This window comes from Phalangium opilio, unplaced genomic scaffold (assembly GCF_054372755.1).
Source record: "Phalangium opilio isolate 3A_F unplaced genomic scaffold, DU_Popi_V2 ptg000113l_1, whole genome shotgun sequence".
NCBI lineage: Eukaryota > Metazoa > Arthropoda > Arachnida > Opiliones > Phalangiidae > Phalangium > Phalangium opilio.
In genome coordinates, this window is record NW_028324209.1 from 4,903,211 (window position 1) to 4,929,581 (window position 26,371).

Sequence of the window (26,371 nt, forward strand, 5' to 3'; positions counted from 1 at the left end):
ATTCTTTCTGATTTTTGCCATTCGTTTCGGTGTAGTATTATATCGTAATCTCCGCAGTGTTTGTGCACCATTTGCCGTGTATACATCCGCTATGTCATCGGATCTTTTATTCTGTTTTGTGAAATACAAATCAGACAATCCATTAAGTAGAATATACTTCAGGGAATACAGTTAAGCGCATGAATATACTATACCTCCCAAAAAATACGAACTGTTTTCAAATCCGGTGCAGTTGTGATATAACTGTTTAAAGGACCTGGCTAGATTTTTTCCCCTTTTTATTTGAAAGAACACATAAAATAATGAATATTTTAAATTGGAACCACGCATCCATTTTATAAGAAGTTAAGTTTTCTTTCAATACCCTTCGCGTTAAGCTTCGATCCATTAAGTAGATCACCTCAGGTGTCTATGGTGACCTTTCATTACGTCATGATCCGCGTCACAGAGAGGTCAGTAATGTCATTAAGCACTAATTGGTCGATGAAAGAAACTTGAGAAAGCGTTGTAACATCATACCAAAGAGAATATACCATTAAGAGGAGCGGAAACTTTGGAAATAGGGAACGGCTCTGAATTTGGAGAAACTAGTTCCGGTTGTTCACGTGACTCTTAAAAATTACCTTATGGTACTTCAACGTTCAACTCAGAGATGAACCCTTTGCCACCACCAAAATATGCAGTTGTCATAATTTAACCAATAAAAGACGTCGCTGCTTAGCCAATCAGCAAAAACCGGATCTAGTTACTCCAAAAACCGTGGCCGGGCTTTTCAAAAGCCTTGTGAAAGGCAAAAGTTTCTGCTCCTCTTGGTATATTCTCTTTGGTCATACAGAGCATTATAAGGAAGGTTTTATCAACCCATATTTTCTCTTGTTTCATATTGTTTAAAGATTCGTGGTTATATACTTTGAAATATTAGAATAAAATAGAAAATTCTTGGTATTTTCCTTTATAGATAAATGTATACACCCGAAGTTCTGGTTAGTATATTGGCGCAGTATTTATCCAATTATCACAACCACCACTTTTCTCAATTACCCAATGTTCCATATCAGGTAAACCCAAAATAGTTCTTCAAATAAAAATGTTATACTTGAAAGAAAACCCCATCCTCCTGCCGTTATATACCTCTTTTCGCTTAATTTGAAACGAAATAAATTCGTTCAGTACAAAACGAACCCGTATTTGTACACTTTTATGCACACACACAGATATATATAGAGTTTAAAAGCGGTTCGACGGAGATTGGAGGATAGGTAATACAGGTATCTTCCTAATGCGACGTTGAATAGTTGATGGAAAAAGGGAAAATGAAGCCTTAAATCCCCAGGTGAATTTGTGTGTGTGTGTGTTTGTACATAGCAAGCTGTATACAGCGAGTAAAGCGAGTCTCGGACGCCGCTCTTTCTAGTGAATGGCTTCGAAAACGTTTTTGTAAACATCTAGCGAACTCTCGGGCCTCCTGACGTATTTTGCCGGATGATTGGTCTTTTCTCTCCCGAGACTTCATGCTCAGTTTCCGGGACTCTCTTTTGATCGTCTGCCCCTGTATTACCAGGCCCCTATCTTACAGTTTTCTCTTTTTTATAAACCTGAAATGGATTCCCGCGAAGGTACAGACAGTACTGTTATCTCGGAAATCAGTATTGAACTTAGAGAATCTAATACGTATCGTGGCTAGAAGATGAGTTCAAACACCTAGACCTACGCGTAACAACATCAGGGTTCGTATGGATAACCTGGAAAAGTCAGGGATATTGAAAATAGGGGGGGGGAGTCACGGATTTGAAGTCAGGGATTTGGTTTGGTATCTCAAACCATGCATCGAGCAATGCTAAATATTGGTCAAGTGTGATGAAGTGGGCTCTGGTAAACGCCTTAAAATGGTATGATCAGGGATATTGGCAAAATTTGGTCAGGGATAAGCTGGAAAAGTCCTGGATTTTCAATATTAAAATTTCTTCCGGACCCTGAACAACTATTTATCGCTATTTACATTATCTAAAATTAACCAGAACCGATTTAAAGCCTTTTTTCTTCTGTATGTTAAAATTTTCGAAGCATTTGGCTCTAGCTAGACATCGTCAGAGGTATTTCAAATGCACTCCACTGTCTGTTTTGGAGTGGCAGATCAATAGTGCTTGGATGTGTTTTTCGACCCGAGCCATATTTCAAAGAGATTAATGGAAAATAAGAAAAAAAACTATACATTTTTAGCTTCGCGTGAATTGACTTTAGACCTATATACGTATACTCTTCTGATAGGACCATTTCCCCCGTAGGAGAAATAAGCTTTATTTGTATAAAATATCAACTTATTTCAACTGTTTTCTATTTTTTATTTTCTTTCAATGCTATTCCCCAATCTAAATGGCTGGAGGCCTTTTTTTGTCTGGATGCGATTGAAAAAAATAGAAATAAATCGTATTACCTCATCTTATTTCACTGAAAATCTTATGTTTTATTAGTAGGCCTGTATGTGAAAATTTTATTTTTTGAACTTCAACTGAAGGAAGTTAAAACGCGTACTAGATCCACTCCTTTTAAACATAAGTTTATATGGTTAAACATATAAATATATTCATTTCAAAATGCGCTTCTGGTCACTTACGATCCTCGCAACTCCTCTTTAAACTATAACTATACCGTTACTACATCTGCGTTTCTATTTTAAATCCCGAAATTTAGCGAGCACTTTACAATTAAAAGTTATATTATACCGTGCGCGTAAGGCCAAGTCCTATATCTATTCTATTTGATTCTGTTGCACTAAATTTATGTCAAATATAAGGAGAGACTAACATTATAGGGGGTAACATTTGTGTAAACGTGGGCGTCCGTCTCTCCTCTGAGAGTCAGTCGGGAGAAAGAGAGAAGAGATGATGAACGAAAATTTCTGTTTACTGTGTGATTAAGACTTAAAGACGATGCAAAATTAATGCCGGAGAAATTTCCCTGGCGTATGCAGAAACAAATTTAATTAGGTCTTTTCCAAACAAATATTCCGAGTAAGTAGACCCATTTGAGACCTCAGACTCTTCTCCATCATTCTAAACTATCTAGCCTCTAGCCTTTCATTTACCCAGGCAATTGCTCCCTTCTATAGTGACGCAAATTAATGCCCCAATAATTTTGTCTAGCAACGTGGCAATTCCGTTTTGGTTAAATTGATGGCTACGAATTCCGACTCTGCATTGGTGCAAGTCAGATGTCAATTGGTTTGATATTCTTGGTTATTTTAGGATAATATAATTAGCGATGGGGCGAGACATCAGTGTGCACACTGTACATTTGACTGTACAGGGAGTATCTCTTTGAGCCCCTAAAGTCGTGGCAAATGGGAACTTCATAGCGTTAAACCTGTAAAGAGAAAAAGGTTATCCTTTGACGACCTTCCTGAGCTTCACGAGTTCTTTTTCGCATAGAGGAAAATAGAATGGAGAAGTAAAGGCAGAACCTGCTTTTCCAGGATTTTGACGCCAGCCTTCAAGAGCGGGAGGATAGGGTTGGTTTGAAATGTATTCTTCGTAGCGTAATGGGAGGAAGGACTGTCGGATGGGTATCACCCTCTTTACCTCTCCTTCCAATTTTACTCCATGATATTCGGTAAAGCCAACATCCTGTTAGTCTTTATTTACATATCTATTGATCACGAGCACAACGAATTGAAAAGTTTAATTTGACTGAAACGCGTATATTATTTGATAATAATATTTATGAAGCTTTCAAAATTAAGACGTATAACTCTATACAAAATTTTACCAAAATGCATTCCCTCAAGAAAACGGTATGTAACTTCAAACGAAGGCTTGCAGGTTCGCTAATAAATTGACTCGAGTCATAGATTGAACTTTAATTAAGATTTATAATTTTTACAAAGTAAACGCGATTACCAAGTTCTAGGAATTTTAAATTTAATTTAATTAAATGAATTTCCCATATCTAATAATTTCCATATTCCTTAATGTTTAATCATATTTGAACGGAAGATCTCTAAGGCCCACCCAGACTGACCGAACTTGTGACCATCTTTGAAAACTTTATGAAATTTGATGCAACTCTTTTTTAAATCAATTTTAGAATTGAACTGAATTTAATTAACTTATATAATTTTTACAAGGTAAACATGTTTACCAAGTTTTAGGAATTTTAAATTTAATTTAAATGAATTTCCCAAATTTAATAATCTATATATATTCTTTAATGTTTAAATATTTTTGAACGGAAGATCTCCAAGCCCGACCCAGACTTTTCGAACTCGTGACCTTGTTTGAAAACTTATTAAATTTGATATAACTCTTTTATTTAATCAATTGTACAATTGAACTGAATTTAACAGACTCTTGGTAGCTTTCGTTTAAGGATTAGATAAACTATTTCTCTCCAAAACGCAGTGCCAATATGATCTGATAACATAATCTAACCAGGGTTCGAATTAAAAATATCCCCCCCCCCCAAAAAAACACTTAATATAACTATCATTAAAATCTTCAATTTTGATGAATTTAAATGCTAAAATAATTTCATTTTAAAGATATAGTTTAAGATATTTATTGTTTCAAATTCAGAGTATTATTTAATAATATTTATTTATTATTTTTATCAAACATTAAGGCTTTTTTTACTAAGCAGTTACTTTTAAATTACAATTTCAACAATTCCGGAAACTGCTAAATATAAAAAACCCAATAAAACCCGGGTTTCGCCTAACCCATGTTCAGACATCCAGGTCATCCGCTTAATTATATTGCATATGTGAGAAGCTTTGCGATAATCGTTTTCGACCTATGGGTGTGGAAAAATTCCACGTATATATATATCAATTAACCAAAGTACAAAGGCTTTAGTTGATTAATTAGCTTAATCAAACTGTGCAAACCCTTTTTGCGTGTGTGTTTCCAATTCTCATAGGAGATCACTCATCCGGATCATGACCAAATTAACCCCCCAATTTTATAAATCAGTCCTATTCTTTCTTAGCCACGCAATGTATACCCTCGTTCCTCCAGCATCTAATAAGGATCCTTTCTATTCTCTAATAAAAGGTTACTCTGGAAGTCACGCTGTATTAGCTTCAAGCGCAAAACGGACCCGAGTATATCGTTCACGCACGGAAAACCATCGCCAAGAATTCTTCAACCTTACCTGCAGGAGTCTGGAAGAATATTGGAAAAGGAGGATACGTAACCTGGAGGCAGTATTAAGTGATATCATCATATTCTTTCTCACGTCACAAACGAAACGAAGTTCCATTCAGGGCTTGAAGAAATGTAAGTTTTAATTTTAAAGTCCAATTTCCTATAAGGTTTTAAGATGGGATTTGAGATTTTGTAGTCTTTGAACAGTTTATACCAAAAGAGTTACTATCAAATTTTACGCACATTAACCAATTTTCAAATCAGAGCGCTGCGTCCCATAGTCCCTTAACCTTTTAGGTCATAGCGCTGCGTCCCATAGTCCCATTACCTTTCAGATCATAGTGTCGAGTCCCATAATTTCCCTGCAAATTTGGGGTAACAAAACCTTGATCATACATTTCACCGCTTTAAACGTTATTCTTCATCTGATTTGCTTCGATGATCGACGATATATAAGCTTAAATCGCGATAATTATCGTGTTATCGAGGTCAATATAGGCGGGACCTTGATCGCATAGTCTCTGAACCTTTTAGATCATAGCGCTGCCTCCCATAGTTCCATAACCTTTCAGGTCATAGCATCGAGTTCCATACATTTGCCTGCAAATTTGGGGTAACAAAACCTTCATCATACATTACACCGCTTTAACGTTATTCTTCATCTGATTTGCTTCAATGATCGACGATATATAAGCTTAAATCGCGATAATTATCGTATTATCGAGGTCAATATAGGCGGTGACCTTGATCGCGTTATTTTTTCGTATTTTCTACTTCTTCTTTCACCACAAAAAATGAACCATTAATTCTTTAAGCAGATACTTGAAACCTAGCCTAATCTGGCTATAATAACTGAAGATTAGACGTACTCTTCAAAATGGCCGACATACCATGGCCTGTACCTAGGGGAAATTATATATGACTTTTAGAACTGATGACATTAATCTATTTGGGTATATCTGTCAAATTGCTACTCCAAGTATTGATACTCTTCTTGTCAGCGTTTCGCTCCCGAAATTGGGTCCACCATAGTCGATAGGGTATTCTCTTTTATAAAGAGTTTGCCCATCCGCCGCTGCTATACACTGCGCACCACGAATCCAGTCATAGATTCATCTCTATATAAAAAGCAATTACGTAAGGACGTTGGTTGCGTGTTTGGACTAAGAGAAAAAAGAAGAACTAGATTCTAGGAAAAGAAGGGTGCCTCGATGGATGGTGGGCGTACGCACCCCTTTCCAATCACTCGCCCAATTCGGCTTGAATGGAAAAGAAATTTTCCGTACGTTTCCTATATGGATCCTCTCGTCGTCCTCGTCAGCCCCGAAGGGAATTTTTCTGCCCAGCCTCCCTCGTCGTTACACGCTTCGACTTTTATATATTTTTCCAAAAAGGTTGCCCAATGAGAGTTGATTAACCGTGAAATTATGGCAAGTTCATTTTTCAACTCCGAGCTCCGGAATTATTCAGATATCAAAGTGTGGACGGGTTTTCTACGTATCAGTTTGAGATCTTAACGAACATTTTCACGGTCTATTATCTAGTTAATTAGAAGTTATGTTCATCGTATGACGATCTTTGTTCTTAATTCTCACACTATTACTAATTTTCAATTTTATAATAATGCTTAATTGATGTTGCACATTGTGATATATGTGCATGGCTCTATGAATCTCGAGCCTTGAACACGTCAGTGGTAACGTCGTTAATGAAAAAGTTTCTTAATCTAAAACTACTAATCATGTTTTGAAAGATAAAAGCTGGATTTTATCGCCGAATGTTTTACTTAACATATTTCATTTTTGGTTATTAATTGTGATATCTCTGAAAATGTTTTATAACTTAGGATTGGTTGACTTCTGCGACATAGAGCCCCGCGAGCTAGTATTCGTTTCAATCTGCGGGCCTGTGAGCCCGTTGCTTGAATCGCGGGGACACAAGGGGAACCCAGTGTTGTGTACATAGGCGACGAAATAGGTTTTGACCCCGGCCAATCAGCTGTAACCTTTCAGGGAGCAAATCGTACCTACATATCTTTTCTTGTGTTTAAACGACGACCTGGAAATAAATTAATTTGCTGGGCAAACACGAATCTAGCTTCGTCGGTATATACTCGACGAGACGGAGGGAGGGAGGGAGACTGAAGCACCGAGGGGAGGGGGCTTCCCCCACCCAGGAAACCCGGGCCTCGGTGAGGCTTATAATAACTATTTCGTATTGATAACCGCGCACCATCATGCCTAGAATCCATAAGAGTTTGTTTTGGGGCACCCCATGAACCCCTTATTTTGTTGAATTATAAAACGATAGTTGGGACTATATCATGCGTGATGCTTCGGGGAACTCTTACTATACTCCTTGAGCGGCTTGCAATTGACAGGGATGAGGCCATTCCAAAAGAATTCATCCGACCATAATTCGTGAGTCGCAATCAAATTTTTACCGATTTAAAGTAATTTAGTTTGCGAGTTTCCAAGAAATTAAGCGAGTGTTTCACGAAGCCCTTCAACCTTAACTGGTTCTTGTCTCTTTTTTTTTGAATATTTTTCTTGAAATTTACGTCTTTTCCAAGCGACTCACACGGTATAATATGCCTTGCGTTGTGTTTGATTGGTCTTCTTTGAACGTAGCGCGTATAGAGTAAGAATAGACAGAAAAAAATAAATATATATATATTTTTTAGATAAACTCTATTCCAATATACAGGGTGTTTTTGAAAAGTCCATCACAAATTAAGGAGCGTGTTTATTGGACCAAACTGAGTGAAACGTATCAAAGAACATGGGGTCTACAACATTTAGTTTCGGAGATATGGCCCCCCAAACATTTGCCCCAAAAACGAGAAAATATCCCAAAATGTGGAGTAAGGGTTATTACCATTACCCAACTTGTTTCGAAGTCATAGACAATTTCAATAGCCTTGAATTTGAGAAACACTACTGTAACTTTAGATAGCAGAAGGGTATAAATGGGTAGAAGTACGCGTACGGCGGTAATGTAAAGCTAATACCAAGTGTCATAGTGTTTTAAGATTTCTCAGCACCCAGTAAAATGGTTGCGATTGAAGGTTGTGTTTTGTTCATTACGTTAGTGTTTGATGTGTCACAGAGAAAACGCCATGATACGATCCCAATGTAAATGTACTTTTTATTGGTTCTTAATTCTTAATCTGTAACAAATAACTACTACAAGAATTGTTCAAAGTGTTCACCACCCGCGTTAAGGCAAACTTGAACACGCCTTACAAACGATTCCCTAACACGTTGCAAAATGCCTGGAGTATCGCCAATAGTTTGACAGGCATTAACGATTCGTCGACGAAGCTCTTCCACATCAGGTACTTCACTCTGATAAACTATGTCCTTCAAGTGGCCCCAAAGGAAGAATTCGCACGGGTTAAGGTCGGGTGATCGAGCAGGTCATTCCACGGGTCCACCTCGACCTATCCACCGAAAAGGGAACGTCGCGTTAAGGTGAGCCCTGACAGCGAGACTGAAATGTGGTGGTGCACCGTCATGCATGAACCACATTCTGCGTACTAAACCTAAGGGCACGTCGTCAAGTAATTCCGGTAAAACGTCTTGTAAGAATTGTAGGTACGCCTCACCGTTTAACCTGGGCCGAATATGCGGATATGAACCTAATGTATGGACGAGCCGAGGGGAATGCTGCTGCAGCTGTACGTTTTTATCAGGAAAGATTTCCGCAAAGACGCTTACCAAACCGACTGACGTTCGAGGCTGTGGACAGACGTTTACGACAGGACGGATGAATCCAACCGGCTGGACCTCAACCTAGAGAGCAAGAAGTCCCAGAGGCCGTAGAAGACGAAGTCCTTACTATTTTCGAGGACGAACCAGCAGCAAGTACCCGCCAGGTGGGTAAGCGATTAGGCTTTGGTCACGTGCTCGTGTGGAAAATCCTCAAAAGTCACCAGTTTCATCCTTACCATTTTCAAAAGGTTCAAGGTTTGAATCCCGCGGTCTACCCACGACGCATGGCGTTTTGCCAGTGGTTTCAGCCTCAGATAAACGCCATTGTTTTCCCGCGTAGTCTGTTAGTCACAGACGAAGCTATCTTTTCGCGAGATGGTATTATTAACCTGCATAATAAGCATCAATGGTCCCCAAGAAACCCTCACGCAACGTTCGTTAAATCTCACCAAGTACAATTTAGTTTAAACGTGTGGTGCGGTATTGTAGGTGAAAATTTAATTGGACCGTATTTTCTACAGCCCAGGTTAAACGGTGAGGCGTACCTACAATTCTTACAAGACGTTTTACCGGAATTACTTGACGACGTGCCCTTAGGTTTGGTGCGCAGAATGTGGTTCATGCATGACGGTGCACCACCACATTTCAGTCTCGCTGTCCGAGCTCACCTTAACGCGACGTTCCCTTTTCGGTGGATAGGTCGAGGTGGACCCGTGGAATGACCTGCTCGATCACCCGACCTTAACCCGAGCCATTTCTTCCTTTGGGGCCACTTGAAGGACATAGTTTATCAGAGTGAAGTACCTGATGTGGACGAGCTTCGTCGACGAATCGTTAATGCCTGTCAAACTATTCGCGATACTCCAGGCATTTTGCAACGTGCTAGGGAATCGTTTGTAAGGCGTGTTCAAGTTTGCCTTAACGCGGGTGGTGAACACTTTGAACAATTCTTGTAGTAGTTATTTGTTACAGATTAAGAATTAAGAACCAATAAAAAGTACATTTACATTGGGATCGTATCATGGCGTTTTCTCTGTGACACATCAAACACTAACGTAATGAACAAAACACAACCTTCAATCGCAACCATTTTACTGGGTGCTGAGAAATCTTAAAACACTATGACACTTGGTATTAGCTTTACATTACCGCCGTACGCGTACTTCTACCCATTTATACCCTTCTGCTATCTAAAGTTACAGTAGTGTTTCTCAAATTCAAGGCTATTGAAATTGTCTATGACTTCGAAACAAGTTGGGTAATGGTAATAACCCTTACTCCACATTTTGGGATATTTTCTCGTTTTTGGGGCAAATGTTTGGGGGGCCATATCTCCGAAACTAAATGTTGTAGACCCCATGTTCTTTGATACGTTTCACTCAGTTTGGTCCAATAAACACGCTCCTTAATTTGTGATGGACTTTTCAAAAACACCCTGTATTTATACTCGGAGCGAGATTGAGGATCATTTTTTTATTTGGTTTGGTTTTTAACTCGCTGTTCCCAATCGGATAATCGAATGGTTTCGATGGGACGCAGTTATAATAATGTAAAGTTAATAGAAAAACGTGTGGGAAATCATGGCCTATTATGGCATTTTAATCCACTCCATAAAGCTGTTCGCCATTTTGAGGGTATACAATTAGGTTTCTTAGTGATTCAGTCACATGTTGGCCATCCTGCATCTTGACCTTATTTTGTAAGCGATACTCTTTAAATAAATGTGTTTTAGGGCAAGGGTATTATTAGGCTTTTCCTGATGTAAACAATATCGCGTTGTTAGACGAGGCCACACAGCAGCGGGCGTTATATAGGCATTGGGAGTTTTTGGAGCGGCGGTGTGGATGATGGAAGCCGCAAAGTGACGCGGAACTCCGTCATCCCTTGTCATCCCCGGAAATCGATCAGTTTGACCTCCCGCCGCGAATCTTTTCGCCTCGCTTATGGACGCTTGGTCATACTCTTTTCGATACGGGCCTTCCCACCCAATATTACGTAGTATATATAGTATAAGCTAAGCTCTTCTCCCTTTAGCGTTTACGTCTGAGCCGCGACTTTTCTTCCTTCTCAATCAACGCCTCTAAGAAGAGTCTTGTCATCAAAAAGAAGAGTCCCCATCCTCCCTAATACTCGCTGGCAATCAGTTCTCTATCGCCCTACCACAAATACAGTGACATAATGCCGCTATTTTCGGATATTAGGATCGTTTTGCTATGTTTCTCTTTATCGTTTCCTTCTGTGGCATAGTGGGGGCGCAGTTGTGTGTGCCATACGCCTAACATATTCTGCATAAGTATGGGGTCGAATGGATATTCGTTACAAGCACGTATCCCTTTTAATAGGTTAGAAAGGAGTATTTTTGTCAGTTTGTTAAACTCTAATTTTACTCGAGCCCCTTTATGGTTACTTCTCCTTGCGCACTAGTGTGTCCCAGTGTAAACACTTCTACAGGCGCCGGTAGGAAATCTATGGAAAACCCTGCCACTTGAAGTTAGCTTTCTTTCAAAAATCATAATTGAGTAAGCCTTTTTGAAGTGTGTTTGAATCTTTTTTTTTCATTCTGAGGCTAGAATTTAATAACTGATGTTATTCACTCATTCCGAAAAAATTAGAATTCGAATCGTGTATAAAATATGACTTTAATCAGTGGCCATCTTGGAAAATGGAGGTTGTTTCTCATTATTGTGTCACGAAACAATGCAGTTTAAAATTCCAGAAGTTAAATGCACCAGAGGCAATGTTATACGACGCTATATCTAATGTAAACTATAATAGAGGAAAAATGTAGCCCATGGAATTCGTGGTTAAAAAAATGTAACTCAAGTATACATTGTCTCCATCGGAACAATTCTTTCCCTTCTGTTTTATGTTTATTTCTCTAGCTTCCCTAACTATTTCCCCATGCATATCCACACGTTTTCCGTAGAAAAACTATAGAAATCTCCCCATTTCTTGCACGCAAAACCAGTAGGGGCCGAATATCCCCGTTGCCATCGTTTATTCTACGGATTTTCTTCAATAAGACGCGCTTTTCAACACGCCTAAATATATATAGTTTTTCCTCTAACCCAATGTCTTTGACACTATACGCAACAGTGACAGGGCGACAGAAGCGGGCCTGTTGAATAGTTTATACGCTCTTTCTCTATGCGAGGGCCAAACCTTGGTTGACTTTCTTAAAGGACTACTGAAATGAAATTCGAAACCCATTAAAATTATTTATTTTTTAGCAATAAGGCCAATTGGACGACAACTTGTAAAACCAGTCATGTGCTGGTACAAATCGTTCAATAGAAATTTTTAGTACAACGTCAATGCTTTACAGTGTGTGGCCTAACCAGTTGTCTAATGGTTTATGTATTCCTTTAAAGGGGGATGTTTTGGGAAGAAACTGTAAACGGAAGTTGTAATATTGAATGGATAGATGGCGAGACATTAAGCGTAAGCGCAGCGGTCTTATTGCGCAAATTAAAAGAGGATGAAGATTGAAGTTTGGTCTTCGCATCTGGGTTTTTTCGACCATGGTTCGCATTGGGTTTTCTTGCCAACTTTAACAATAGCTCCGATTGTTTAAAGTTTTGGATGAGGGACGGGGCGCGGTGCGTGGTATAGAAGCTGGTAGTTGTTTTAAAGATAATGTTTAGAAGCCGTTTACTACAGTTAGTTTGGTAATGGCGAGACGCTTTTAAAACCGGGAAACGAGATCACAATCTGCTGGCGAATTCGTTTTCTAAAAGGGAAGCGCATTCGCAAATCGTCAAATTTGGGTCTAACATTTCCTATATAGTTAAAAGTTTCGTTTAATGAGCAAGGTCTAGCGTCTTTACAAACTTTCCCACGTTTGTAAAGACGCTACTTGTAGATTCCCTTAATTGGACACTTCAATTACTGGCTAGTGAATTGTGACAGAGTAAACGCCTTAACTCCTGGGAAAATCGAAACACCTGACGATTCTCCCACGGCAGGAGCTAGTCAGACAAAACAATGAGTTAGGGCTGCATTCGCTCTTTGACGATTCCCGTACCAGTTTATAGTATACTTTGAAGTTTAATGTAAAAATCTGAGTTACTAATTAAGGCTTAATATTGTTCGAAGTCAGTGTACCTAACTGTATACGTAAAGGAATCTTACGCCTATTGTCCCAATTTGAATTTTTGGTCCTTTTATAAATGCGCAAATGGACAGAGGTCCCCCTGAAAATCAATCCATGAAATAATCGTTGTTAATACCGCAAACCGTCACTTTCACCGCCTGGTCTAGCCTCATCTCTTCTCTTTAACACTACTAGTATCAAATACAGAGTAGAAAGTGGAGAATATACACTCCACTCCGAGAGTCTCCTCCGAGCCCTCGAAGAGTCGGGAGAAAGATGAGAGTATCTAGACGGATCCATCCAGACCTCGGGAGGAGCGACCATTACGTATGCGAGCCTCTAACCAATCGGGAGAAGGCGAGGCGGAGTTTCAACCCATCCTGATGAGAGAAAGAGAGGGGGGTATAAAAATTCGGTAGTATTCCTTCGTTGACTGTTGTTGCTTCCGGAAAAGCGGAAGACTCGAGCCGAGTAGTATTTTCGAGATGATGATCGTCAGAGGAGAGCTTTACTCTCCGCGTCCCGTAGATGGATAGAGCTTGTTTATAACTAAATCAAAAGTCATTTGCCCAGGAGTGACCATTACCTACACACGGCGTCTGACCATGGCGGAAGACATTGGTATCGAGACGTCGGAACGCGGCGGTAACGTCAACGCAACCGGCGGCGGTGGTACAACGGTGAAAACGATCAAAACGGAAGACGGTGTTTTGAACTTGCAACAAGTGAAGAGACCGAATCCAATCATGCATAACGCTTTGAGTAACTCGGCCGGACATCAACAAAATAATTCCAATTCGAACAATGTCAATAATAACGCGTCGAGTCACACGAGGTTTTCCGTCGACGATATCTTGGACCCTGGTAAATTTACGGGAAACAGTGCGGTCAGTAACGTTGTGGTTTCGACCCAACATCATCACCAAAGTCACGTATCTTCGGCGGCCTCCGCTTTGCATCATCATTTTAGAAACACGTGGCCGGCTTCGATTTTGCCTTGGAGGACGAACGGAGGACCCGGGAGAGTACATTTAATGGGTGGACCCACAGTCAATACTCTTAACAACGGAGGATCCGATCAATGTAGTGGATCCGAATCCGATTGTAGCGATAAAATTGAGAGTGAGTTCACTTTGGTCCATTTTTTCCCCTCGAGAATCGTTGAAACTTGGCAATTAGGGGTAATTATGTAAATAAATATAGTTTTGTTACTAATTAGTTATTTAGAAACACTCAAGATTTATGCCATTAATTTAAATGGATAACAATGCGATTAATAAACTAAACGTATAATGAGTTTCGTATGTTCTTAAGAGGCAGCGTGGGGAATCGCGACGCAAACATACGTACAGACTTTAATAATTAATTATTAAAATTTTGATGCTTCATTTATGCGAGTCAATTTCACTCGTATTAGAGGAAAGTAAATTAATTAACTAGATTAAATGAAGTTTATTTAATTAAAATAGGAAGATGGGTCTTAATTCGAAATATTTGGATAGTTTTTAATATGGTTGAAGCGTTTTTGTTTAAAAAAGATTTTTTCGATTTTAAACGATTTCTGGAATATCAATTTTTTATTTAAAATCCCAACTCCTAAACACACGGTAAAAATCTCTGAAGTTTTTTCACTCCTGAAGTTATTTTACGCCTGACTGGAATGGCGGATTTAAATCGGAATCTGCACGGGGAGATTCGACTCTATATAGGCTGTAGGATAATCTTTTTAGCACGGGGGGTGCGTGGCTATGAAGGATTTTGACTATATCCGCTCGAGTTCGTATCTCCTTTTGCATAACGCTTGACATAAGTGCAGAAGCGAGTACAGACTAGAGGGGAAACTTCAATTCAACAAATCCCCAAAAGTTATACTTCGATATAGAAAACGTTATACAGTCGGACATAAGGGACCGTCTATAAATTCCAAGTTTCGATGATTTATCGATTATTGAAGGGCGAGAAAGTTGTTTTTTTAAAAAAAAATTGAATAAATTTATAGTCGATCCCAAAGACGATACCCCCTCTCCTTCCTCCGCTGGCCGGATGACCATTAGCCCGGATCTCCATCACTGCCGGACGTCCAATTCGGAAGAAATGGGTTTGGATCACGAAGATGGTCCGGTGGTACTCCACCATGGTAAGCACGGTGGAAATGGGAACGTCAACACTAATCCCAGAAGTCCCGGTGGTGGTCCAGCCAACTTAAACAACAGTAACTCTTCCAGTTCGGGCGGTAATTCCAAGAAAAAGAAATGCGGTGGTGGTAGTGGTGGCAACGGAAACTCGTCGTCGGGCGCGAATAACGCTGACGGAAAAACGGGGAAACCCCGAAGAGCGCGGACGGCTTTTACTTACGAACAACTCGTGGCGTTGGAGAACAAATTCAAGACGACGCGATACTTGTCCGTTTGCGAGAGGTTGAACTTGGCGCTGTCTTTAAGGTTGACCGAGACGCAGGTGAAAATTTGGTTTCAAAATCGTAGGACCAAGTGGAAAAAGCAAAACCCCGGTATGGACGCGAACAGTCCGACGATCCCGCCAAGCGGACACTCTTCTCCGGGAGGATCGGCAGCCGCGGCAGCAGCCGTCGCGGCGGCGATGGCCGGTCCTTATTCCTCGTCTCAGCCTTATTCGGCCGCGGCTGCGGCGGCAGCGGCCGGACTTTTATACGGTGGTCAAATTCCGTATTCCGCCATCCCCTATTCCGTGCTCGGACCTTCGTCCCAGTCTTCTTTCGCTTCTTCCGCTCATTCGTACTTCGCGCATCATTTGGGACACGCGTAATATTTATAAGAACATCTCAAACACGTGGACGAACCCCCCCCCCCTTCCGTCGTTAATTTCAAGTTATTATATTATTAAAGAAAGGACCCTAGACCTTCAACTTCTTTCAAATAAAATAACGCGATTATAAGGGGTCCTCTGAAAGTTTGCGCACTACCTCCCAAAATTGCGAAAGTCGTTCCTGTAATATATAAGATAATAAAATCCCGCAAAAGTTTAAAATAGCAATTTGTATAATAAAAAAATATATATAATTAGTAATAAAGATTTATTGTACAAAATATTAAACTGTAAATTTCTGGCTTAATTGACGATATTAATCTTGTAAAATGTTTTTAAAAATTACCTTTATTTTTTGGTGGCAGAACGACAATATTTATTGACGGTCCTCAGTTAATATTCGCAATTTCTTAAGAAATTTGGGATTTGATTTTGGCCAAAAGATAAAAATGTTGTTTTGTCTGACACGTTCACCATCCCTTTAGGGATGATTATTTCGTAGCGATTCTTAAATTTCCTCAACTACTACTCTAATTACGATCCAATTAAACCTTTTCACCCGTTAAATAATAAATTAATGAACCCTTAAATAATATTCTTTCGATTCTAAAATCAAACTCGATCCTATACTTTTCCCCTTTTACTTATCCCCCCCACCCTTTTGTCGCGTCTTTAAAAATAATAAGAAACGATTCTCTCTCTCTCTCCTCTTCCATTCCATCTCTAGAAGCTGAGGATGAGGGGTGATGATCTCTGATTGGCTACCGGAAAAGGGCCCGCACTAATAGAGCGTCTTTATTTAGAGACGATCGTCTTTAATGGCCCAATTAATCAGAGGGGGCTATTGGGAGCTTGGGGCTGGAAATGAGCTTCCCCCCTATACTTGCTAAATAAGGCTCTGCGCTCGAGTGTCGACCACCGCCGCGCTAATAGGGAAGGCGCTTTCATATTGATAATTGGCATTTCATTCCTAGTTGAAGCCGACATGAATTTTTAAAATTGTTACCTGAATATTTATCCGTGTAGTTAATGGAAGGCTGGGGAAAATTTCTTTAAAATATCTATGTTCACACATGCATGGGAATCTGGTTAGAAAAGCGATTCAAAAGGCTTAAAATGTTAAGTGTGAACAAAACTGATACGGTTTCTTGAAATTTCTTCGCGAACCAACTTAAAGCGGGTTTGGAACTTTGGATGCAAGTTTCTAGTTTTCAGGGATATTTCACCTGGGAAGAGACTCGTTTTCTGGGTTACTTCAGCTGGGATGAGACTCTTTTTCAGGGTTACTTCACCTGGGATGAGACTAGTTTTCACGGTTATTTCACCTGGAATGAGACTAATTTTCAGGGTTATTTCATCTGGGATGAGACGAGTTTTCTGTGTATTTTATCTTTGCCTTAGCAGAACACTAAATAAAGTCCTAGCAGACCGAATGAAGGTGTAAACCGAGGCTATTGAAGTCGCTTCGAACTAGTAATGAACATGCGGTTACAAAACTAGTTGCATGGGCAAACCATGACTTCTGAACCGACTCCAGTGCAAGTGTGAACATAGCTATTAATTGTTTGAAAAAAATTGATGTTTTGTAACCGCGTCATTAAAATAATAATATCTGGTATACTTCAGCCAATCCATTTCGTTCTCTTTTCTGATCTTTTCAAGTCTTTATCGTCAAGGACGGTTTAATTGCATTCAAGGTAGTCCATCTGGTATTACAATATTCCTGGGAAACCTTGATAAATTCAATACTTGGCCGCTAGCTGCTTTCCTTTACCATGGGTTTAATTTAAGAGCGTCCGACAACACCCGTGTAATGGCTTTGACGTAAACGGTCTTAATTCATCCTATATACACCACACTTGATTCTCTTTCGCTATACGGTCCATGTACATCTTTTCCTTGGTACACCTTAGAGAGAGAGAGGAAAGGGTTTTAAGCAAAACCGTCTCGAGAATAAAGGAGAACACATACATGTATTGGTAAAGGGACTGACAGAGGCAGGGAAAAGAGATACGAGAGAGAAATTTCTCCCCAGACAACTTTTGCTGGCCGTGGTGAGTTAAAGTGTACTCGCTTTGAACAACTTTTATTCGATGCTCTTTTTAACCGGAGGGTAAAGCCATCCAGTGATTGTTTATTATAATTGATGACTTAATTAAAATCATCAATTCGGTTATTAGCGAGCCAGGAGAAAGGGTTATCAGTATAATCATAATAACAGAGTAGCGATACGAACATGGAAATCAAGGTGTAGAGATCAACAATTAACATTAACTAAGGTGATGTTAATTATTAAAGGGAGTATAAAATAAATAAAATTAATCGTACACGCGTTTTGAATTGTGAAATCAAGGCTTCCAGTCTTGGTCTTAAGCTTTATATTTCCTCATTATGGACCAGTGAAGGGAAATTAAGGGATTATCGCGTTGTATATTTGAACTGAACTGAATCAAAATAAATTTCTCCGTTGTGTAGATTTGTTTTATATATTGACGCCAATGATAACTTGATCAGCAGCATCAAGGTAGTTTAGCGACTGTACGCCTTAAGGATGGTAGCAGTCAAGGAGGCGTTCATCTTGACTATATATATTGCTCTTTAACGTCTTCTGATTGGTGGGATTATTTTTCCCCCGCGCTCTTCCTGTGATACGTAACAGTATATTCTAGCAATTTCGCGTCCCCTTAAAGTCGCGTCGTCATTATGGAATCTAGCGTTGCGGGGGTGACGCTAGCTGCCGCTAGTAAAACTAGAAGAGAACGCGAGAGAAAAGAGAGAGAGAGAGAGAGAGAGAGAGAGAGAGAGAGAGAGAGAGAGAGAGAGAGAGAGAGAGAGAGAGAGAGAGAGAGAGAGAGAGAGAGAGAGAGAGAGAGAGATGGGAGGATGGAAAAGGATGAAGGTTGTTTGAGTAATACTCGCCTGTCGTCAAATTACATGAACGAGGCATTTTTCACAGTTAATTGGGACGCCAACGAGGATATCGCTTCATTAACGGTGTCTTTGCACTCTTCTTTTCACTACGTACGACTCGTGCACCCTGCCCCCCGCTCTTTTTTTCCTTTTTAGCAGCGGCCCCTAGTGGGATTTTTCTGCTTTATTTCTGCCCCATGCCCCTTAGGAATCTTTTAAGAAACCCCCACAAACCCTTGTCATTTCTTTCAGTTCGATAAAGTAACGTTTCGCAAACCAAGGGGTACATCACCGCCTCTCTCTCACTTATCATATTGATTAAGGCGATGTGTTTATTCAACCCGCGTCGGAAGTGATTAGCCCCTCTGCGCAAACTGCCTCCGACCTTTTCTGAAATTTAGGGCTTAACTTTTAAAAATAATTGGGTGTTTTTATTACATCTCCTTTCGCTAGTGTAAATGGTCGCTTTGAATTTTCGGAAATAAATTGAGAGATGAAATAAAGTGCTCTTTTCTTTACAGGCTTTGATTGCTCAAGGTCAACTTAGTGTTTAATTTCTTTTTTTTTCCTTTGGTACGGAGTGTTCAGAGATTTAATTGGTGCTGGGAGGAAACATGGTTTATTTAATACTATAGGATGCTTTTTTATATGGATTTTCATTATGTTTTTTGGAGGAATTCACGGAGAAATAGTTACATTTTAACTAGTTAAATTGTGTTAATCATATTATATATTTAACGACCTTTATTAAATAATTCATGAGTGTTTTTATAAATATATGAACTGAAGTGTTAAGAGGAGTGTCATCCTTCTTCTATTATCTCCTTCTAGTTGAAATTATAAACTATATGAGAAAGTTATAGCAAGAAATGAAATTTTACAACAATTTAATTAACAAGATAAAATTGTATAAGTGACTGCGTCGAATTGTAGAAAGACAAAATTTATAAGATAAGTCAAAAATTGGGTAGATTGAATAATAGAAAGATGAATTTGACGAGATAAAAGTTTTTAAGAGACACGTAACCGAGGGGTCGGTCATTCATGAAATCCCGTACGCTACCCGTGAAATCCGATTTAAGATATCGGAAATCAAGGCTGATAAAAAATCCGAAATCAGCAACGAAATCATAAAATCAGTAAAGAAATCACAAAATCAGTAAAAAAATCACAAAATCAGTAAAAAATCACAAAATTAAGAAAGAAATCACGAAATCAGAAGCGAAATCACAAAATCAGTAAAGAAATCGTGAAATCCATTATGAAATTTACGAAATCTAAAATCAAAAGTAATCATGGGGAAAATCTCAAAACCCGAGGAAATCACGCGAAAAACCTCAAAATGCAAAGAAATCAAGGGAAATATCGCAAAATCCGTCGAAATCACGGTAAAAATAGCAAAATCCGACGAAATCACGGGAAAAATCTCAAAATTCGATGAAATCTATTGGATTTTATCGAAATATGAAATCAAACAAAATCCGAAGAAATCAAACGAAATCCGTTGAAATCAAATTGGATTTCGAAATCCCGTACACTTTTTCCAAAACGTCCGACCCCTCGCACGTAACTGAGGTGAATTATATTTGCAAGACGTAATTCAGGTGAAAAGCCAAAATAGTTTTTAGAATAAGATAGAACCCTTTTGAAATGACAATTGGCGCACGCACTCGGAAATGCGCATCAGCTAGTAGTGGTTCATAAATAAAGACATTACGTAAAAGGCTTAATACACGTATTCATGGTGAATCATAGGTGCGGCGAGCAAGCGCTGGAACAGAATAACAAGGCAAGAGCGGCGGGAAGGAAGGAAAAGGAACAGGCCGTGAATATACCCCTATGGCAATTTTCCGCTCAATTTGTAGAGTCTCTTAAAAATGAAGGAGCGAGCCAAATATATTCCATAAATTACGTGTCAAAACTAATGTCCCGAGAGTTAGAGCGAAAGCAAAAGAGAGTCCATAGAGAGAGAGAAAGTGAGAGAGCAGCTTTTTTTCTCTTCCTCTCTTTTTTGGCGGCCTCGGTGAAAAAGCGAGCCGGTCTCAGTTTACAAATTTGATCCTCTCCCAAAACCGCAATAACTTTTGAAGCCATCTTATATACTGGAGCTATATCTTTTTTTTTGGAGTCAATATTGCCTCGCATGTGCTATGAGGTAAAAAAATACAGACAAAAGACTAGAGGATGGGATTCGATGGGAAATGAGAGAGAGAGAGAGAGTTATAAAATATGGAATGTTACTGAGAAGGAGCTAAAGAGAAAACTGAATGAAGCATTAGTCTATAAGGTCTTCTTACTTCAGGGGTTGGGTTGGGTTGGGTTTAGGAGTTAAATTTGAAACATTAGATCATCTACGTTTGCCAAAAGAGGAGGGAGGGAGTGTGGTCTCATACGCTAATTAATTAAATTAATAAGGATATTGAGATAAAGATTCCGTTTTGTCATTATTAAAATAACAATGTTGATTTTGATTGTCAAAATCATATTTTCTTTCTTTTTTTTTTTTTTTGTAAATAAATCTTGAACTTCTTTTAGTTAAATTTTGGTAAAGAAAAATTAGTTTTTACTTCCACTTCCATTTACTCTTTCTAACTTCCCGCGCGGAAATGATCTTTCTCTAAAACCGGTTCCGGTTATCTAGCCTTATTTGTGGAAGGAATAAAGTCGATATAGCCTGTAAAATGGTTGACGTAAAGTGGCTGCCAAACTACGTGGCGCTTTTGGGAAGGTTGTATTTTAGCCTTCAATCCTTTTTGGAAAGCAGGTACTTAGTTACTTTCTGACTCTCTCTTTCTCTCTTTGACACCTCTGTTAATGGAGGCCACCCTTTTAGTGGGAGATCGAAAATGGGGGTTCATCGGGAACCACTTTCCAGGTGTCAATAGGCCGTTTTCCAGTCGTAATCGACGAAGGACTATCTCTTCTTCTACAGTGCACATACTGGAATCTAGACTGTATATCCACTTCGAGAGCAGACCCTTAGCGCGTGTCAATCTGACCCCTATAATCCACGGAAAAGCTTTATCATTTTGAGATGCGACTTAATGTTTCCATAGATATTACCCAGAATTCATGGATATCTCTTGGTGAACGTGGAATTTGAGAGTGATTAGACCCTCGTCTTGAGATTGATCAACACGAATATGCATTTCAAACAACTGAAATAAATAAATAAATTTCAAAATATAACAGTAGGTTTAAAGGTGAAACCAATTTCACTCAGAAAAGAAAAAAAAGAATCATATAATGCAATTTTATTTCGTCTCAGAGTGGGTACTGGTTATCTTTGAGGCATATTATTGGAATGCGTGGCGATTTTCTCCATTTTTGGCCAAATAATGGGTGCGACTTACGTTGAGTGTCGGTTCAATTCGGGTTTGATACCTTGGTGTACCCCCTTGTCTTGTCTTCCTATTTTTACCTCTCTCTCTTTCTCTCTGCGTCTCTTTCTCTCTTACGTTCATCTTCCCTCTTTACTTACTGTCAAGAGATTCACCTCGCGATGGTTTGAAACGAAAATCGGCGCCACTTTTGGAACGGCATGCAGCACTCGTAAAATGCTTTTTATATATATTTTTCCACTTTTTTTCATCGATGCACGTGTCAGAATAAGATGGTTCCGCGCGTATTTTTCCCCCGCCCCTTTTTTCATCCGAATCCGTTGGAAATTTAACACGGTAGCGACGATTTAGCTAGCTATTGGTCTCACTCCGATGATATCTATACCGATTTTCGGATCCAAATGCCTATTGTACAAACCCTTTTTAGGGCACCTAGCGAAGATAGTTTCCACCTAAAGTGCAGATATGGATTCTATAGAAGCTGCAATTGCGTGCTTTTATTTTTTTCCTATTTCTTCTTTTCTTGGAGGATTTCCGTTTTTATATTTTAGTTTTTTTTCTTTCGCTTATCCAGCGTTTTGCCCCGAGGGATGCCTCGATTGAATACTGTATAATACGACTTTGAATACGTATTTGATTTTATCAGGGGTTTTTCCTAAAGTGAAAGATAGATTTTCAAATTTAATTCACTTTCCTAATGCGATACTTCCGATTTCGAGCTGCATCCCATCTTAAAGTGGACCAATTTCCCATAGTTTAACTTTCGATTGCCCAGCATGCATTTCGAGGAAACTGCAAGTGCATCAATGCGAGTTATTCGGGAATTAATATGACTGAAACGTTTCTGAATAAAAAACCGCTGAACTTACAATAATAGAAGTTGGCTTACAATTTCTTTCATAATCGGTGAACTTGAGGAAATGTTTTCTCACTGAAAAACAATCATTACAAGATGAAAATAACAATTTCCTGACCACGTACTTGCGATTTTCCCATGTACTTCCGCTTCCATCATGTTATTTCCTCACCCCAATTTAACTTCCTGTTCTAGTAAATCAATGATTACAACTATCAGAGCTCTCTGCGCGTAACGTAAGGAAAATTTTGAACTGAAAATGAGGTTAAAGGCAAAGGAAAGCGCGTCCATTTAAAATTCTTAATGCCTCGTCCCCTTTAACATTAGCATTATAAGGGAAGGCGTAAAGGCGAACGGAAGGGAAGGAGGTTTTAAGAAATAAAAGTCAATGGGGAAAAGAGGGGTGGGAAAATATCCTTTCTAGATAGCGGGCACCCGGCATAATGGTTGTGATGAATAGACATGGGCAACAAATTGCCCACTTGGATCGGCTCGCAATCTGACACGGTTCCTGAGCTCGCATCGTCTCCCCATCCTCTTTTCCATCCCGACGCTCTTCCGCAGCTTCTCCAAATCCCAAACCTTGCTCGCTCGCTCGCGCTGGAATGAAAGAAGGGAGGGCGGATGAGTAGTGTTGAAGAGCAGGTGATGCTGTTGATGATGATATGATACTCAAACCTTTAACGGAGAGGAGAATCACCACAGTTTTAGTTGATTAGCAATAGAGCTATCTCAGAAGCCATAGTGTGACGTCACCCATGCTATTTTCCCGTAGAACCAAATCGGTACCAAACATGGCCGCCCACTGCCAAAGCTAAGCCCCTGACGCTTTACCTAGGCACTGACGTCACAACTGAGATAGCTCTATATAACAAAAAACTAGATTAATATCAGTTTTTTAGGGAAAGCCAGCATGCAGGCGATTTCATCCCCACAGGTTTACAGGTTTACAGGTTTAATTGTTCGCCGTACAATGGTACGCCCTTTTGAAACAGGGCGGCTCCCTACAATTGGGGGAGCGCAGCAGAAGTTAAGAAGTCCAACAAAATGCGCAAATGTTTGTGGTGGCAGCGGGGGACGGAAGTCCTGAGACCTATCGGTCCAGATAATGTGGTATGGACGAGTCAGTATTTTCTATGGCCCCTGTAGAAGTGTTTACCCTGCTTCCTTATTTTTGTTATCGGACTAAACTCGATAACCAGAATAATAATTCTAAACAACTTTATTGCTAAAATTATTTATAATGCTAATGAATATGTCACGCATAGCCAGATAGTTTTACTACGTCACCAAAATTGAATATCATCGAATGCTCGGTATAGATCTGGAATCCTCATCGTTTTGTCCCCCCCCTCTCTCTCCATCCTCCCGCATCTCTTGCCAGCTTCTCATCCGCCGCCAATTTTCTCTTCTCCTTTTGCCTCAGAATGATCGCCATCGTTGGAGGTGAGTGTGCGGACGATAGAGGATAGGACGGTAATTTGGCCCAATTTGTCACTAGCCCAAAAGATTCCTATAGCATCCATTGAGTGGATAGCCTGCAAAATTAGACGCGCGCGCCGGCGCATAAGTGAAACTCTTCTAGCGCTCAGAAACACTTTATCCCTTCCCCCGCCACTCAATCTATCCCACCACCACCTTTCCGAATCCTCTTATTATAATACAATATTATATCGGACGCGCCTACTCGGATTTTTATTCTCTTTAGGGCCTTTTAAATTATAGTGGGCCCCCGAAATGTATTTAGATACGGAGGTGGAAAGCTGAGACTCCCAGACTTTCCTTTTATCCATCCTTATTAGGCTAGAATTTGCTTTGTGGGTGTGCGGGGCTCTTCGTTTTCGAGTATTGGTTGCGTTCGGATCCGTATCAAACAAATAAACATTCAAGAAACATATACCCCCGTTTTGGAAGTTGGACAAAACAGTAACTTAAGAATCGTTTAATCATACCTGTATGTCTGATGAATAATTTGTTCGGGTTATTCTTGCTTTAATAAGAACAGGTAACTCCCGAGTTGGGATTTGCTGCCTAAAAGTGTCGTTTCTGTGATTGGATCTAGGGTGGCCATCAGTAGTGCTTTAATTAGGCAATAAGTAACATTGAAAGGATTTAGTGATCTTGAAATAATTTCCGAGATTGTATTTTAATGTTTTGAACTTCTGTTTGATTGTACAAAAATATGAACACCCAATCACAATGCTTGATTATTGTTTTCCCGTATTATCCCCCTCTGATTGGATGTAAACATTCACGAAATTTTTTTTAATGGGAACAAGTCTCGTTTTTCGATCTTAACATTAATTGGCTATTCCGGAAAAATCTAACTCTCGCCTTTTCGCTTTTTGCCACCCCCCAATTTTTTTCTTTTATTTTTTTCCCCGCTTCATTCTTTCTCGCGGCGATCCCATTAGATTAAGTAATCGAGATGCCTTCATTCCCGAAAGAGACTTCTTCCCCCCCCCCTGAAGATCTAAACCTTTTTTCCTTTAGCTATTCCTAATTCCAAAGAAAACGAGGCTCATAATAAAAACTGAGCTTAAAATGATAGCCTTAACACTTCTAGGTAGATTGCTCCATTTGGGGCCGAGGGCATCAAGGCCCGTACTAGCTCTTTTTCTTTCTCTCTCCATTGCTAAGCCTAAATCGATTGTAATTTGAAAATAAAATGGAACCCGGGAGAGGTTTTTATAACCGGCTAATAGGCAGCGCTTCGCCCATGCTTATTACCAACTTTATGGCGGAGATTTTGATTTCTTTTTTTTTCTCGAGCAATATTTTTTATTTTTTTATTTCTGCCGGTGTACGGAGTTTACTTTCGGTTTCATTTATTCATTTGGGTATGATATTTTTCCCTTTGTGGGTAATAATCGTTAGGGTAGTCTGCTTATATCGTCCATAATCGTCCGCTTGAATTTTTTATTCTTAATGTCGAGATTTTTCTGGTTTTACCCCGAAATAAAAGCCTTTTTCCTATATGGACTAATACGTATTTGCTATAGTGTATATTGCAAATGTATATTGAATGACTACAACAGAGTGACGTACAAGCAAAACTTTAAAAAATTAATCTACTTTTCAAGGTTAACTTTACCAATATTCGAGGGAATATAGATTACACTTACCTGTCCATTTGCGAAATACCATCCCTCGTTGATTCAGATTCAACGTAAGCACCATATTATTTTTTAATTTTTTTTTCTCCCAACTTTGTAATTACACTCAATGAAAAGCACGTTACAAAAACTTAATTTTCATTTTTATTTATCATTGAATTAACCTTTAAATTTGCCCAACTATATTTACGCGTTAAAGTTTGATAGTCTATCAACGAGTCATTACTACAACGCTTCCATGCTTCGATTCAGCAGACAAATTTTAAATGAACATCTTAAAGTATTACGCTTCCTACACCAACTGCACTTTGTAAAGGTCTTCGAAAGGGGGAAATATATATTTTAAACTTTGAATTTATAATTTTAACTATTGTGCCCTCCCAATCGCTAAATTGCACTGTAGACTTAATATGAAAA

The 26,371-nt window shown here is 39.3% G+C and overlaps 3 protein-coding genes and 2 long non-coding RNA genes across 10 annotated transcripts in view; 3 read left to right on the forward strand and 2 right to left on the reverse strand.

The window, feature by feature from the left end:
• The window catches only part of LOC149623486 (protein slit-like), a 327,465-nt gene that overhangs the window by 61,646 nt on the left and 239,448 nt on the right, over nucleotides 1–26,371 (forward strand). For both annotated transcript variants that reach the window (XM_089852459.1, XM_089852458.1), the window contains exon 2: nucleotides 5,049–5,273. The gene's annotated coding sequence lies outside the window, so the exon portion shown is untranslated. The remainder of the gene's footprint in view (nucleotides 1–5,048; nucleotides 5,274–26,371) is intronic.
• Nucleotides 4,463–5,531, reverse strand: LOC149623487 (uncharacterized). Its single transcript, XR_016374740.1, has 3 exons — nucleotides 5,385–5,531; nucleotides 5,233–5,301; nucleotides 4,463–5,158 (listed from the first exon to the last, which is right to left on the reverse strand). It is a non-coding gene; the product is annotated as an uncharacterized LOC149623487 (long non-coding RNA).
• Nucleotides 8,697–10,291, forward strand: LOC149623488 (uncharacterized). 2 transcript variants are annotated; one of them, XM_089852693.1, is made up of 2 exons: nucleotides 8,697–9,022; nucleotides 9,103–10,291. In XM_089852693.1, the coding sequence occupies exon 2, from the start codon at nucleotides 9,139–9,141 to the stop codon at nucleotides 9,574–9,576; it is 438 nt and encodes a 145-aa protein (XP_089708819.1). In that variant the 5' UTR covers nucleotides 8,697–9,022; nucleotides 9,103–9,138; the 3' UTR covers nucleotides 9,577–10,291. The 2 variants fall into 2 exon arrangements, with proteins under 2 accessions (XP_089708819.1, XP_089708818.1); XM_089852692.1 differs by having other exon boundaries at nucleotides 8,697–9,018.
• On the forward strand, nucleotides 13,387–16,365 carry LOC149623489 (uncharacterized). The gene is made up of 2 exons (XM_089852486.1): nucleotides 13,387–14,069; nucleotides 14,947–16,365. Exons 1-2 carry the CDS (start codon nucleotides 13,553–13,555, stop codon nucleotides 15,729–15,731), a joined length of 1,302 nt encoding a protein of 433 aa, XP_089708612.1. The 5' UTR covers nucleotides 13,387–13,552; the 3' UTR covers nucleotides 15,732–16,365.
• LOC149623490 (uncharacterized) lies at nucleotides 19,512–26,071 on the reverse strand. 4 transcript variants are annotated; one of them, XR_016374734.1, is made up of 6 exons: nucleotides 25,964–26,071; nucleotides 24,791–24,917; nucleotides 22,964–24,376; nucleotides 22,852–22,913; nucleotides 21,705–22,774; nucleotides 19,512–21,642 (listed from the first exon to the last, which is right to left on the reverse strand). It is a non-coding gene; the product is annotated as an uncharacterized LOC149623490 (long non-coding RNA). The 4 variants fall into 4 exon arrangements; XR_016374736.1 differs by lacking the exon at nucleotides 25,964–26,071 and having other exon boundaries at nucleotides 21,705–21,799; nucleotides 21,995–22,774; nucleotides 22,964–25,938; XR_016374735.1 differs by lacking the exon at nucleotides 25,964–26,071 and having other exon boundaries at nucleotides 19,512–21,660; nucleotides 21,705–21,799; nucleotides 21,995–22,774; nucleotides 22,964–25,938.

Coding starts and splice junctions, on each gene's coding strand:
- LOC149623489 (XM_089852486.1), top strand. CDS start 13,553: ATGGCGGAAGACATTGGTATCGAGACGTCGGAACGCGGCGGTAACGTC. Junction 14,070..14,946: donor TTGTAGCGATAAAATTGAGA/GTGAGTTCACTT, acceptor ATAAATTTATAG/TCGATCCCAAAGACGATACC.
- LOC149623488 (XM_089852693.1), top strand. CDS start 9,139: ATGGCGTTTTGCCAGTGGTTTCAGCCTCAGATAAACGCCATTGTTTTC.